Below are 16,489 nucleotides of genomic sequence, written 5' to 3'. Positions count from 1 at the left end.
CAGGATCCTATCTGTCTGTTATACACAGTAAGCTTAACATATCGATAGTAAGTACTAAGACGTCTCTTACAGCCACCAGTCAGATTCAAATCTGCCTTAAAAGTTCAACTTTAACTGGAGTTCAGTCAAGCAGAGACAGAAGAAGCTAAACAGCACAGGCTACAGGAAGCAGACCCATCCAGCTTACATTTGAGAAACTCTGTAAAATCTTGCAACGGCAACAATATTATCCATTGTGAGCTGCTACAGTGTTTTTCCCCTAAGAAATTAAATATATAACCACAAAATATGTATTTTCGAAAACTATAAATCAATAATAGTGTTCAAAGCAGCTATGCACCAAAATTCAACTCGCATACAAGTCAAAGAATATATTAAATAAATATACAAGTGCCGCTTGCGTAAAATCATCTAGTTCACATCCATATCACAAAACGTCCTTCAAGAGTCTCTTTATAGAATATCTTGTGTGTTGCCTATAATTATAATCATCCACCATATGTGCTCTTGTAAATCCACTCCAAGTGCTAAATGGCTCTGGGATGTGCATGGAGAGCCCAGGAGTTGTTGATATAAGAAGACCACTTCGAGCTCCGCAAGAATGGCTATATATTGGTCTGCTATCCTTTTTTATTTTTTTTATTTTATTGGTCTGCTATCCTTGGTTGACTTAAAAGCGCAATCTTGACCAAGCATGATATGTAAAGCCAGTAGGTCCAGGTGAGAGTACATCTGGTGGTGGTAAATAGCACTTGGAGTGGATTTACAAGAGCACATATGGATGATTATAACTAAAGGCAACACACAAGATGTTCTTTCTTTCAATGATTTTTATTAGAGAGTAACAAAGACATGTAACAACAGAAATGATACAGCAATGAAAACGACCCCATAATAAACATTGGTTGGAAAACATAGAACATTATTGTTAAGTGGGCATGTGGTAATCAAGGCAGCAATCATAACAAGAGTCAAAAAGGAGAAGAAATCAGACACTGTTACGAATATAACTCAGAAGAAGGTCACCATCTAGTAGTTTCGGGGGGTCGCTCCCGTGATAGTAGAGCACCACTACCAAGACACCCCAAAAGGGAACACACTGTGTCTCAGGGGAGGTGCTCCACATGTCAACTATGCAATCTTGTAGTAACTCAAATAATCTACACTCCAATGGTGCACAGCATGAAAGTTGTCTATCAACCGGCCCTAGGTGGGTCTAGAAATAAACCTGAACAACAGAAGATTAAAATACTCCGAACCAAACCCAACTGAATCAAGAAGAAGGACTCCGAACCGTGCCCTAGGAGCCCTCTCGTTTGGGTTCGTTAGCAGAGTGTTATGATCACGTTATAACCAACAATAGAGAACAGAGCGAAGAAGAAGGTAGAGATATGGAAAAAGAAGCAGACAGGCAGGAAAGAGAAAAGAGAGAAAGGAGATAGGAGAGAAAAGAAGGGAAGGAGGTTCCTGCGGCCCTGCTCCTGAAGACACTGTGGGAGATAAAAATGAATGAGGGGGAAATGGAAGAAAGGTCAGTAACTCAGGCCAGTACCTGAGACTTATCAAATAGTAACATTTACAAAGGCTGCCCAGGGTTCCCAAATCATTTCAAACTCAAGATGTTCTTTCAAGAGACTCTTGAAGGACAGAAGGCTGTACACACGTAGCGATTGTCGGCCGTAAATATTCGGCCACCGTCCGATCGGCCGATTGTCGGCTTGTTAGTATGATGCTTCCGACATCCGACTGCGACTTTTCGGCCGAACAGAATCTGGTGTGCAGGCTTTAAAATTTTTGTTGGCCAACACCAGAACGGCCGATTGTTCCTCAGTCAGTACCGAATTCGGCCGACAAACAGCAGATGAGCAAGACTGGGCATGCTCAGAGAAGAAAAAACACACGGAAAGTTAACCATCACATCACTTCTGCAGTCGGCTGTTGTTGGCCGACAAAATTCGTGTGCAGTCTTTAGCACTTTTCAACCTACAGGACAGCACCGGACAAAAGACGGCCGATCGTTCGGCCGACAATCAGTACGTGTGTACGGGGACTTAGTGTGATATGGATGTGCACTAGATGATTTGTCACCAGTGCCGCACTTGTATATTTATTTAAAATCTTGCAACAGTATACAAAGAACTGAAAAAAAAGCAAAGTGAGGGAACTTTCTGTCTTCCACAAAGACGCAATACCTGCTAGATAGAATTGGCAGCTTAATTGACTGTATTCATCGACTGCCTGAAATTGCTCTTTAAAGTTGCAAAAGATCGATACATTCATAATTTAACGCACAACACAATACAGGAAGACGAAGAACACCAATGACGTTCTTGTTTTATATGAAAAGACGTACACCTCTTCAAAAGGATTACTCACTGATTTAGCCTCAAGGGAAATCCAGAAATTAAAAAAAACTTAACTCTTTTTCTGAAGAGAGTTAGCACTCACATCTCCGGGGCTAACACAAGACATGGCCACCATGACCCTGTGAGTGGATGATGACAGGACCTCGATGGCAGAGTTGCGCCTTCTCTGGAGACGGACCACAGCAGGGATAGTGGAATATCTGCGGCCATGGAGGAAGTTGCTGACAATGTTCACAGCGGAGAGCCTTCGGGACGACCCCTGCATGGTATAAAGTCAGCAGCCAGCTGTGCAATGACCTATCCCTCTAAGTGGCAGAGACTACAACTTGGTAAGAAATGTGTGATGATGAATTTATAGCATCTCATAGCACTTCGTGATAGGCTGGGGGGTTTCTATAGTAACGAACAGCTTGGCTCTGTCATGTTACTCATAGAGCTGTAATGCACCTATATCAGATCAATGAGAATAAACTCTTAGCAGAGTTGATCTCTGTTATAAAATGATGCAGAATTTGTCTACTCTACATAAAACAATCAGGGATATATCAAATATGCACTTTGTAAAATATAATCTAGATAAAGAGTTATATTCAATGCAATATCCATTGTTGCAGAACTGTTTCAACAAAGTAAGACATTTTGAATGGAGTGTTTTTTTTAAATGAACCTGTCCATCATGTCAAACATTTAATGATGAAAATCCTGCCTAAGAAAAGGAACCACAAGCTGCCTGCTATTAGGCCCTGTTCACACCTGAGCATTTCCCAGCTTATAAAACGCTCAGCTCTGAGGCTCCAAACTGCCCAACTACCAAAATTCCCATTCATTTCAATGGCCCCTGTTCACATATGAGCATTCTGACGCCTGAAGAAAAACACCTGAAGCTCAAAAAAGTACATGAGTTTCTTTTAGGCAGATTACAAGCATTTTTGGCCCCACAGACTTCAATAGAAACACCTGACTTGAGCAGAAAAATGTTCGTAATAATGGGCTCTTTCACACGGGCGCTCTGTATGTCCGTATTTTATCCCATTTTTTTGCGGATGAAAAACGGACATAATGCATGTCAATGGGATTGCGGATGTCAGCGGATGACCATCCGCTGACATCCGATTTTCGTCCTTTCAATTCTGTTCCGTTTTTTGGAATGGAACAGAACCTATTTTTCTTCCGTTTAAAAAACGGAACGGATGCAAAATCGGATGTCAGCGGTGTCATCCGCTGACATCCGCAATCCCCATAGACATACATTATGTCCGCATATCATCCGCAAATGGATGGGATGATATGCGGACATACGGAGCAGATAACATAAGTGTCATCCCTGTCCGTGAAAAAAAAAAAGTGCCGCAGCGGAATAAAAATTTAGGGGGGCCACGTGAAAGAGCCCAATAGCAGCTCTCCGCCACTAATTTCCTCTCCCTCTCCTCCCCCTAGTGCTTTCTATTGGCTAAACAAAAACGCCTGAAGCTGTAAAACACTTGTAATACACTTTTAAAACGCTTTAAAAAGCTGCAAAAGAGCTTAAAAAAAGCCCAAAAAATGCCATTAAATCAATGTGCTCAGATGTGAATGGAGCCAGAACATCAAGAAACAGACATAGCCGGGAACAGAGACCTCTGTACTGATATCTTTTGGAGCAGCAAGGGTGCAGAGCATCCTGGTACATAGCAGGTGAGTACAGAAACAAAGGATTAAACTGACATTGTCAGCACAGGGTAAAAGACAACAAACTCCATGCTGTACAAAAACAGCATGCATAGTTTTCTTTATGGTGGCCTATGTCTTCCAGCTCTGGTTCTTTGCTGATCCCTGGCATTACAATTATTTTACATCTCTTCCCCTGCATGCTATGGTTCCTCCCGTTGGCTTGCATATCTACAGGAGGGCACACTAAAATTAAGGCAATTATGATGACCTCAAATGCTTACAGTTCCACCCCAATGGTGTACGGCATATACAGTATCTCAATATGCTGATGCATACAGTATCTCACAAAATTGAGTACACCCCTCACATATTTGTAAATATTTTATTATATCTTTTCATGTGACAACACTGAAGAAATTATACTTTGTTACAATGTAACAAGTAGTACAATGTAAAGTAGTGAGTGTACAGCTTGTATAACAGTGTAAGTTTGCTGTCCCCTCAAAATACCTCAACACACAGCCATTAATGTCTAAACCACTGGCAACAAAAGTAAGTACAGTTTACCAGTTTAGAATTACAGAGGGGGTCTAGGGCTAGAATTATTGCTCTCGCTCTAACCATCACGGCGATACCTCACATGTGTGGTTTGAACATCGTTTACATATGTGGGTGCGACTTACGTATGTGTTCGCTTCTGTGCATGAGCTCGGAGGGACGGGGCCCTTTAAAAAATGTTTTCCTATTTATTTTACCTTTTATTTTTACACTGTTCCTTTAAAAAAAAAAAATGTAATTTTCCCTTGTAATAGAAATAAGCAGGACAGGTCCTCTGTCGTGAAGATCTGGGTTCAAAAAGACCTCAGATCTCACGTCTACACTTTAACCACTTGCCGTCTCCTCACTCGAGCACTACTGCGGCAAAGTGGTTCGTTATCGTCTGGCGACGTAGACCTAGGAGCGCTCCCACTGTATTCAGTCACAGCGGGAGTCGGGCCAGGGGAGGAGCAGCGGCGATTGCCGCTGCTCTTCCCCGATCGTCGGGGATCTAGTGTGGAGATCCGCCTGCTTGTGTAAACACAAGCGGGTGGATCTCCTAAGTGACAGGCAGGGTCAGATTGCAGGGTTCAGCATAGCTGAACATCCGATCTGTCCCTGTGTCACACAGTCCCCTCCCCCCACACACGTCAGTAAGCACCAGGCATACATTAACCCCTCCCTCTCCAATAAAATTAACCACTTCCCTGCCAGTGTCATTTTTACAGTAACAGTGCATATATATAGCACTGATTACTGCAGTAATGTCACTGGTACCCCCAAAAGTGTCAAAAATGTCAGTCAAGGGTCCGATCTGTCCGCCGCAATGTCGCAGTCCCGCAAAAAAAATCGCAGATCGCCGCCATTACGCGTTAAAAAAAAAACACCAAAAATGACAGAAATCTTTCCCTTAGTTAGTAAACGCAAGAACTTTTGCGCAAACCAATCAAAATACGCTTATTGTGATTTTTTTTACCAAACATAGCAGAAAACAAATTGGCCAAAAATTTTAAAAAATTTTGATTTTTACATTTTTTTGGGGGGAATTTCATATAAAAAAATGTGAAAAATATTGTTATTTTTTAAAAATTTACGCTCTTTTTTTGTTTATAGCGCAAAAAGTAAAAATCGCACAGGTGATTAACCAAAAGAAAGCTCTGTTTGTGGGAAAAAAGGACGTAAATTTCGTTTGGGTATGGCGTCGCACGACCGCGCAATTGTCAGTTAAAGTCGCACAGCGCCGAATCGCAAAAAGTGGCCCAGACGTAAGACAGCAAAATCCTCTAGTGGTAAAGTGGTTAAAGCAAAAAAAAAAAAATGGGCCCTTTAAGGCTGTTGGGAGGAAGCGACGTATGACATCGCTCCGGTCCTCCAAGGTCATAGAGTTGAGGGGGGGCCAGCTTGCCCTCACTCGACTTCCTGCCTAGGACCCGAATGGACCGGATCTTTTTATAGCTAACGATGGCTCCGGTAAGCAGGGAAAATGACCGGGAAGCGACAGGAGGGGGCACCTCTCCCGCTGCCCATAAAAGTGATCCTGTGGCGAATCCGCTGCTGGGACCACCTTTATGTGAAAGAGGACCATCCGCCCTCTAAGAAAATACTGGGGTTATGGCAGCTATCTGCTGCCACAACACCGGTATTTAATGTCAAAGTAGCAACATAAAACTGCGGCTGGCGGTCCGGGTGACAACGAGTGTCTGACTGTCACATCAAGGCCTTGCTTCTAAGGGTTTTGGCTTCTAAAAGATTAGCATCTGCGGCAAGCTTCACAAAGTATTAGAAATGTTTTTGATAGCTACAAGTAACTTTCTTTTTTACTTGAAGCCCTTAAAGCACCCTTCAGCTTCAGTTTGGGGAGGTTAAACACAGATTATATAGGAAGAGATAAAGCAGAGTTCCACCCAAAAGTGGAAGCTCCGCTTATCTGCCCCCCCTCCCCCCAGCACCACATTTGCCACCTTTCAGAGGCAGGGGGGAGCGATACCTGTCAAAAACAGGTACCCGCTCCCACTTCCGTGTAAGGGCGCCGTGGTGACCTACTCATTTGCGACCCCTCCTCCTTTCCCCCGCTGCCTTCTGGGAGACACACACAGGACCATTCAGAAGGCTTCACTTCCTGTTTAACCACTTGCCGACTGCCTAACGCCGATCTACGTCGGCAGTCAGCCCCTCACAGGCAAAGTGACGTAGGGCTACGTCACTAGCTTGTGAGGGTCTAGGGAGCGAGCGCGCGCCCCCAGCGGCGCGCTCCCACGTGGTCACGGACCCCCCCGCGCGTGTGACCAGCGGACCCGATGTTCGCCGGTCCTTCGGCGATCGGCGGGGGAGAGGGTGAAAGTCAGGCGGCTTGTGTAAACAAGCCACCTGTCATTCTCCCCGGTGTATGAAGGCTGATCATACGGTTCTTCTATATAGAACCGTCGATCACTCTTCATACATCTGAAGCCACAGCCAATCACAGTTAGAATCACGCCCCTAGGGACACACACAGCCCCTCCCTCTCTAATAAAGTTAACCCCTTCGCTACCAGTGTATTTTTACAGTAACAGTGCATATGTATAGCACTGATTACTGTAGAAATGTCACTGGTAACCCCAAAAGTGTCAAAAATGTCAGTCAAGGGTCCGATCTGTCCGCCGCAATGTCGCAGTACCGCAAAAAAAATCGCAGATCGCCGCCATTACGCGTTAAAAAAAAACAACAAAAATGACAAAAATCTTTCCCTTTGTTAGTAAACGCGATAACTTTTGCGCAAACCAATCAAAATACGCTTTTTGCGATTTTTTTTACCAAACATAGGTAGCATAAAACAAATTGGCCGAAAATGCTAAAAAATTTTGATTTTTTAAATTTTTTTTGGGGGAATTTCATATAAAAAAATGTGAAAAATATTGCTATTTTTGCAAAATTGACGCTCTTTTTTTGTTTATAGCGCGTGATCAAAAAATCGCACAGGTGATCAAATACCACCAAAAGAAAGCTCTGTTTGTGGGAAAAAAAGGACGCCAAATTTGTTTAGGTACAGCGTCGCCCGACCGCGCAATTGTCCGTTAAAGTCACTCAGTGCCGAATCGCAAAATACCCCCTGGTCGGAATGGGGGTAAAATCTTCCGGGGCTTAAGTGGTTAACTTAGTAAGGATGCCGATGCCTGCACCTGGAGTTGATGCACGGGTCGGCTTCGGGTGCCGACATTGTGGGCTCATTGGACAGGTAAGTGTCCTTAGATTAAAAGTCAGCAGCTACAGTATTTGTATCTGCTGACTTAGTTTTTTTTAATACAGGTTGGAACTCTGCCCTAAGTGGTCACTGTAAACAAAATGCATAGAAAGGGTGCTTCAGCCTAGCGCTTTATGTGTGCCACATCCCTAATAATATTAGGCAAAAATGGGGTTCCCCTTGTGGGACTTTATAGGCACATAAAATGTAATATATATGAAAATATATGAAAAAGGTAATTGAAAAAATGTTATTTTATTATAAACACAAAAATATAATAATGATTATTTGATAATAATCATTATTATATTTTTGTGTTTATAATAAAATAAAATTTTTTCAATTACCTTTTTCATATATTTTCATATATATTACATTTTATGTGCCTATAAAGTCCCACAAGGGGAACCCCATTTTTGCCTAATATTATTAGGGATGTGGCACACATAAAGCGCTAGGCTGAAGCACCCTTTCTATTCATTTTTGGTAGTAGATACCGCCCCCGCCGCTTTCTTTAGCCTACCGCTTATTTTAGGTTTTTGCCTCTGCAGTTTATCCTAGAGTTTACCCTCTAAAAAACTAAATATTCTATTTGTTTATCATTCTGATTATTTGATTTTCTGTTTGACTTCCATAATGACACAGGACACCATTTTGTCAGGTCTCATCGGGGATAGTTGGAATAATCTCATGCAACAATATCAACAAGATTTTGAGGACAATGAATTTATAGAGACAGAATTGTCATCTATGTTTTTTCAATTGTCCAAAATGTTAGAGAAAAAATCGATGTTCTTTTAGAACATAAGATATTTCCAGGAACACATAAAAGAAAATGTCAGCCCTTTTGGCCTAAGAGCCCAAGTTTTTCCGATACTTGAGGACCCAACTCCTTCTTTTAAAACCAAATGGGAACAAGCCCTACAACAGTGCTCTGTGGCTCTTATGAACCTCCTCATTGAGGAGTATTCCTTAAGAACCACAGAGCTGGATAAATACATAGCTTCTACATGTGAAAAATTAAAAAGGTATAAAAGTCACATTACTTTTCCCCATCGGGAAGCTAAATTAAAACAACAACTAGACACCTTCAATAAAAATACCCTTGTTAAAAAACAAAAAATTCTCAACAAGGATAAAAACACCTATTTACAAGGCAAGGCTTTCCATTGGACAAATAACCAACATTACATTCGACCACTTAATAGGGACACCAATGCCCCAGCACCTCAACAAACAACTAAATTACCACCTTTTGTGAAGAACCACAAAACACCAATGGAACGCACCAAACGCCCCCATGCATTTGGCTCAGACCCAGCATCTAAAAAGTCCAACACCCAACCTCAACACAAAGAGGGTTTATCCCTTTTTCCTACACCATCAATACCTCCATTGTCTAACATCCCCCCCTCACAACAAATACCACCCTCTACCAATTTGTCTAACTTACCTACACATCACTCCTCCATCACTCATCTAGATGACCAAACTTTTTTAGATGTGGTTCACCAACGAGCTTCACAACTTACACTTGCACTCCCATCACCTCTTCCCCTCACCTAACCCCCCCCCCCATTGCCACTCCCCATTCCCCCACTAACTTAGCACAAGATAATGTGGACTTTTCTATCATTAATTTATCCAGCTACAAATTATCCGAATCTGAATTATCCATATTACAAAAAGGTCTTAATTTTTGCCCCACGAATAACATTAACAAATTTGATTTTGTCAAGGATCTCCATTTATTTGCCCGTAAATTAAATTTCAAATACATCTATCACAAAGGCAAACAAAAACCACATGAACAGGATCCCATTTTAGACACGTTAATTACTCTCCTCGAAGAAAACGAGGATCTTATAGATCGTGTGGACCTTCCCTCTCTACTCGCTGGTATCCCGCCTGAATCCAGAGAACAAAAGATAGTAGGCACTGATTTTCGCAAAAAATCTGATGCCTACCCTCCCATTCAGAATGCGAATATTAACGCTTTTTTAAAAATAGTGTCAAAGGAAGTTGAAAAACTAAATACACGTCCGCTATCCCAACCTAACATCTCTCAAGCACAAAGAGAGGCAATTAACAACTTGGCAACTAATAAATCTATTACCATCAAGCAGGCTGATAAAGGGGGGAACATTGTGATAATGGACAATAGCCAATACACCAAAATGTGCACAAATATTTTAAATAATACCAATTGGTATAGACGTATCACACCAGATATAGTTACCAAGTTTCACTTGGAATTTTATCAGTTGGTGGATACTGCCTACCTTAACAACGTTTTTTCCAAAGACACTTGGAATTTTGTCCGCACTAAATTTCCTGTCACCCCCACATTCTATGGCCTCCCAAAGGTACACAAAAGTACCACGGACCCTCCCGGAAGACCGATTATTTCGGGATGCGGATCTATTACAGACAACGCAAGTAAGCTAGTTGATGCATATCTTCAACCCCTTGTCCATAAGTTACCTTCCTTTACAAAGGACACTATTCATTTCATCAACAAAATTAAGGACCTCTGGATACCCCCTACCGCGATTTTAGTCACCATCGATGTAGAGGCTCTCTACAGCTCAATCCCCCACTCCAGGGGTATTGCAGCTGTGAAGCATATTATATCTGGTCAGGACCCACTGGATGCCTATGGCAAGTTTATGTTGGACTTATTGTTGCATATCCTCACGCATAATGTGTTTACATTTAATGGTTCCCACTACCTCCAGGTACAGGGGGTAGCGATGGGCACTTGTTGTGCCCCGTCATATGCCAACCTGTACCTGGGGGAGTGGGAACATTTTCTTTTGGATGACGACGCGAAGTCGATGTACACTGGTCACATCCCCTTTTGGACCAGGTACATCGACGACGTGTTCCTCATCTGGGACGGTCCTATGGAATCCCTCCAAGCCTTCTTAGTTCATTTGAACAAGAACGACTTTAACCTTTCATTTACAATGAACATGGACCCTGATCGGATTACCTTCCTCGATGTCGAGATTACACGTAGTGGAAATGAAACCCTACAGAGTAACCTCTACCGCAAACCCACCGCGGGAAACACAATATTGCATGGATCAAGTTTCCACCCTACCCCTCTACTTAGATCAATTCCCACTAGTCAGTACTTGAGGCTAAGACGAAATTGTTCAGACCTCAAACTATTCCAAGCGGCTGCTGACGCCCTCCAAAAACGTCTATTACGTAGGGGTTATTCTAAGAAATCGCTAAAACAAGCTTACCAACGAGCCCTTAAGAGTGATAGAGATACACTATTAGCTCCAAAAACACCAGTGGGTCCTAGCAAGGAAGACACAATAAGGATTATAACTCCCTATAATCAACAACATCAAAAAATTAGACGCATTGTCTCCAAACACTGGCACCTATTGGCCTCGGATCCTATATTGGGCCAATATGTGTCAGATACACCTAACTTCACCTACAAAAGGGCCCCAGCATTGAGAGACAAAATAGTTCGTAGCGAGTTCCGCGACACTGATATGTCCACCTGTTGCAAATATAGAGGGACATATATGTGCGGCAATTGCAAATATTGTGGCTACATGTTTACACAAAGATCCCCCATATTGCCCAATGGAGATGTCTATCGACCTAAGCATTTTGCCAATTGCCGCACGATAGGCGTGGTTTATCTCCTGCTTTGTTCTTGCCAGTGTTTTTACATTGGCAAGACCAAGCAGGAGTTCTGGCAACGCGCATACCGCCATCTCTTAAGCATGAGGAAAGCGGACCCTGAGCTACCTTTGGGTAGACACGTGGCTACTGTACATGCCGGCAAAATGCCTAAGGTTAAGTTCTTGATTCTTGACCGAGTTCACCCCGCCCCTAGAGGAGGGGACTGGAATAAGTCCCTCCTCCAACTTGAACTAAGGTGGATCTATTTGCTCAGGGCCACTGAGCCCCCAGGACTTAATGGATCCCTATTGTTCAAGCCCTTTCTAGAGGGTTTTAACTCTGGAGGAATGGAGATTTAATTCTCTCCGCCTTAACCAGACGGCTATTTACCCTTAATCATACTTAGGGCTTCTATATAACATTACATTATTCTCAGTGTCCACATATGTAAATGTTCTATTGTCCTGGCCTCAAGTATATTTATATTGTACCATATTGTGTAACATGTAATTCTTCTTAATACAAAAATCATATGTTTTGATATTGTCATGTATAACTATATATGCATGCTTTTTGATGTTTGCTGTATTGTTATTGACATATATTGCATGCATATTTCTCTTCCCTGCATGTTGACCTTGTCATTTTGTATTCCAGTGTCTACAATTGTCTACATCTGCGGGTCGTGTCCTTGCTGATATTTACATGCAATAATCACAATCTTTAATTATTTTTGATTGATATAATTATGATATACTTCTTTTATATTCTTCTTGCATTTTTAAATCAATTTGGCTTTTGTAAATCCTCTTCAGCAATCCGTGTTGACTCCGGGTGGTGCCCCTCCTTCAGTGGGCGTCCCGACACGGGGAGACATATACCGCGCTTGCGTGGTAGCTTGGTCCTATTTTCCATCCTCTGTTCCCTTTGCGGTTCAGCCCGGACCCATCGGCAGCCGTAGTGCATCTGCACTTCCGGCTCTGACCCCCGTGTCGGTGGAGCGTAGATGCCGATCCCGCCCACGTTGCGTCATGTGTGACGCATGTTGGTTGTGGGCGGGCTCGGCACCGGCGTTCCGGGAAGCCCTTCCCTTGAAGCCAGCTGATACACGCCTTGTGCTAATCGGCCAGCACTCTTATAGTGCACCTCTCGCAACACACAGCCAGCGCATTTGTTTGCTGGCTGTGGTGCTGAGAGGACGCCGTTTGCTCTACTACCATTAACATCCAGGTATTGACTTTTCATTCAATTTCCTGCCTATTCCTTTCAAAACCCCCTTTTTCTTTGATCGGCTTTGTATATGCAGTTACACCCTATTGTGGCCCTATTGCCCTCTTTATGTTGGGCTACCTTTTTGGCACACTTTTTGTTATAATGCTTCCTACATTTTTATTATATTATATATAGACATGTGGCTACTCTACATGCCGACATCCATTAATATACAAATTCCCTTTCTTTGCTCATTTTACTACATATATCAATTTATTTAGCCCTGATCTGTCTACTTTTCAGACCGGCGCTACCTACATCCTTGCCATTTACTTATGTTTAAAGGCTGCTCCTGGCTTCTCCAAATTAAGGACTTCAGACGTCCATTGATTGTGGGCTACACACCTGACCTCAACAGCTGTTGGTTTACTGACCAGTATACCCATCTACCATCTTGCCTATTGCATTCGGTCGCAAGGACACTCGCACCCACCAGATGTTTTTAACCGTGCAGGCTACCTGAGCACAGCTATTTTTCAACCCTGTGAGTACTCGCTAATGTCATCAGAACTACTATGTAAAACTCTAAAGAGTCATGTTGGAATGTTTTCTTCCTAAAAAAACCTTCAAAAATCCTTGGTTTTTATATTTTTTATATTTTCTTATTCATTAGAGTACCGTTTGAACCATCCCCTGAAGAAGAAGCAAATTCCCTTTGGCTTCGAAACATGTTGGGTTTCAGTTCAGACTACTGTGGTTGATTTACCTGTCTCTCTTCCTTGCCTGTTCTGTCTTTAATCATTATTATATTTTTGTGTTTATAATAAAATAACATTTTTTCAATTACCTTTTTCATATATTTTCATATATATTAAATTTTATGTGCCTATAAAGTCCCACAAGGGGAACCCCATTTTTGCCTGTAAACAAAATGCTAGCAGGATTCAGAAAACTTCAGCAAAACTTGAATCAACTTGTTTAAAGATACAGCCAGAACTTGCTATAGTCTATGCTAACATTCCAAAACTTGGGCTGAAGGTTGCTTTACCACTTGCCAACCAGCCACTGTAGTTTTACTGCGGCAGGTCAGCTCTATTACATGAAACAACATACCTATATGTTGCTTCGTGTAATAGATAGTGGGAGCACGCACCAATTGGCCAGAGGGAGAGCCAATCAGCGGGTCCGGCGATCGTGATGTCCGTCTGCCACCCATGATCGCTCCCCGTGCAGACTGAAGTGTAAACAAGGCAGACCGCTGTCCTGTCAGTTATGAACACAAGGATCCTGTGTTCCTCATATTTAGGAACACAGGTTTCTGTGTTCATCCAGTGAGTCCATCCCCCACACAGTTAGAAAGCACTCCCTAGGAGCACACTTAACCCGTTGATTGCCCCTGGTGTTACCCCTTCCCTGCCAGTGTCATTAGTACAGTAACAGTGCATATTTTTAGCACTGATTACTGTAGTAATGTCACTGGTCCCCCCAAAAGTGTAAAAAATGTCAGTTAAGGGTCTGATCTGTCCGCCACAATGTCGCAGTCCTGCAAAAATAGCAGATCGCCACCATTACTAGTAAAAATAAATAAAAATAAAAATGGCATAAATCTTTTCCCTAGTTTGTAGACACGATTTTTGCGCAAACCAATCAAAATACGCTTATTGAGATTTTTTTTTACCAAAAATATATAGCAGAATACAAATTGGTCTAAAAGTATGAAAAAAATTGATTTTTTTTTTTCTGGGAATATTACACAGTTGAAAGTGAAAATTATTGTTTTTTTTTTTCAGAATTGTCGCTATTTTTATGTTTATAGCGCAAAAAATAAAAATCTCACAGGTGGTCAAATACCACCAAAAGAAAGCTCTATTTGTGGGAAACAAAGGACATCAATTTTATTTACATACCGCATCGCACCACCGTGCAATTGTCCTTTAAAGTAACGCAGTGCTGAATCGCAAAAATGGCCTGGTCATTAAAGTGGAGTTCCACTGGCTTTTGTGTTAATTAAAAGTCAGCAGCTACAAAAAGTGTAGCTGCTGACTTTTAATAAATACACACTCACCTGTGCTACCGTCCAGTGATGTGGCCAGGGGGAGCCTCGGTTCTCTCCTTCTTCTCCCCGTGGCGCCAGCATCTCTAGTGTAGCCCCCCGGCTGTGACAGCTTGCGGCTTCACAGCAGGGCGCGCACTGCGCATGCGCGAGATGTGCTGCGTGTCCTGAATGGACGAGCAATCCTCTGGGACCTGTGACGTGTCCCAGAACATTTCAGGGAGGGAAGGGAGAGGAGAACTTCTGCCCGAGCCACCTAGACGGCCCGTGCGGAAGTGGAAAAGTGTGAAAACTAGGTACCCCCCACAAAAAATGACATGGCAAATGTGTCATATCAGGGGGTCAGGACCACCTAAAGCGGAAGTTCCACTTTTGAGTGGAACTCCACTTTAAGGGGGCAAATCCTTCCGGCCCAGAACTGGTTAAATAAAAAAAAACTTCTCCAACATTATCAATGTTCTTTGAAATCTTTTGATCATTTATAATGCAGTATGTACAATACGTTGATGTTAGGACCATATATTGATGGTGGAATATTAGTCATATAAGATTGGTACCTGAGCTCATTGCTGCTTGATGAGTGTTGTTCGCAGAGGTACAGCACAGAAAATCATTCTGAATCAGGACTCCAGACGTCATTGCAACAACTGCATGGAAACAAAGAAGAAAGATGCTGAAACATAAAGGGATACACATTTTACTTCCTAGCATATTCAATCATACAGACCTTACGATGTGCAAGAACACAGTGGGGTTGATTTACTAAAGGAGTATAAAGGTTGTTTGACTGCAAAGTAAATGTTAGTAGATAAGGTGAACCTGTTTTCACAAGAATACATTCTTTTAATTTCCTTTATACATGATTGAGCATTCAGTATGAACGTCATGCACAGTAAGGCCCCTTTCACATGGGCGCACCGCCCGATGGAGTCCGCTCTGCTCAGCGGGGGGATCGATCCGCTGATCCCCGCTGAGCAGGCGGATGACAGCTCCGTCTCCGCTCTGTGTGCAGAGACGGAGCTGTCAGACCCCCGCAGTCCCCTATGACCGCCTGTCCATTCTCATCCGATCCGATCCAATCCTCCAGACGGATGGAAAATAGGGTTTCCATCCGTCTGGATTTCACGGACAGGATCGGATAGCAGCGGGGTATCAGCGGAGATGTCTCCGCTGACCCCCACTGCCCCATAGAGATGCAAGGAGCATCTGATCAGGCGGATTGGATTGGATCGCCTGTGTGAAAGGGGTCTGAGCATTCAATTCTTTAGTAAATCTACCCCAGTGTCAGCTTTACTCTTACATTCAATCCTACCTTTTTGACACAAGAACATGACCTCACTTCAGGGCTGTTGTAAAATGAGAGGAATTAAAAAATGTTTTCTCCGAATAAGCAGGTATTGTAAGGTATATAAGCATTAGGATGAACAGGAGATTGTAGGGGCTAACAAGGGTGTAATAAAACACACACTTGTATAAAGTATTCGAAACCCATACTTGAGTAAAAGTACAAGTGCTCGATCAAAAAGTGACTTGAGTAGAAGTGGAAGTGCTCGATCAAAAAGTGACTTGAGTAGAAGTACTAAAGTATTCAACATTTTTTGTACTTAAGTATTGCAAGTAGTTTTTTTTTTTAATTTTGCTACTCAAGTACTGAAAGTAAAAGTACCAGTAGTTTTTTTTTAAAAAAATTTGCTACTCAAGTACTGAAAGTAAAAGTACAAGTACTGTGTTATGTAGTTATTAAAGAAAGAAGTCAAAAATGATTAACCTAAAGGACAATTAAAATTCCTTTGCCTGTAA

General features: G+C 42.4%; 1 protein-coding gene across 3 annotated transcripts in view; it reads right to left on the bottom strand.

The window, feature by feature from the left end:
• Positions 1-16,489, bottom strand: part of PTPDC1 (protein tyrosine phosphatase domain containing 1) — a gene marked incomplete at its 5' end in the record, with an annotated part of 164,202 nt that overhangs the window by 58,415 nt on the left and 89,298 nt on the right. For 2 of the 3 annotated variants that reach the window (XM_082266075.1, XM_082266074.1), the window contains one exon: positions 15,247-15,336. In XM_082266075.1, the coding sequence (XP_082122201.1) occupies positions 15,247-15,328 (82 nt within the window). Of the gene's footprint in view, positions 1-2,420; positions 2,632-15,246; positions 15,337-16,489 lie in introns of those variants that run through there. The other variant, XM_082266073.1, reaches the window with a different exon arrangement.

The sequence above is a fragment of the Pelophylax lessonae genome, assembly GCF_965119305.1.
Source record: "Pelophylax lessonae genome assembly, chromosome: 8".
Classification (NCBI taxonomy): domain Eukaryota; kingdom Metazoa; phylum Chordata; class Amphibia; order Anura; family Ranidae; genus Pelophylax; species Pelophylax lessonae.
This window is presented reverse-complemented; position numbering and strand designations above follow the sequence as displayed.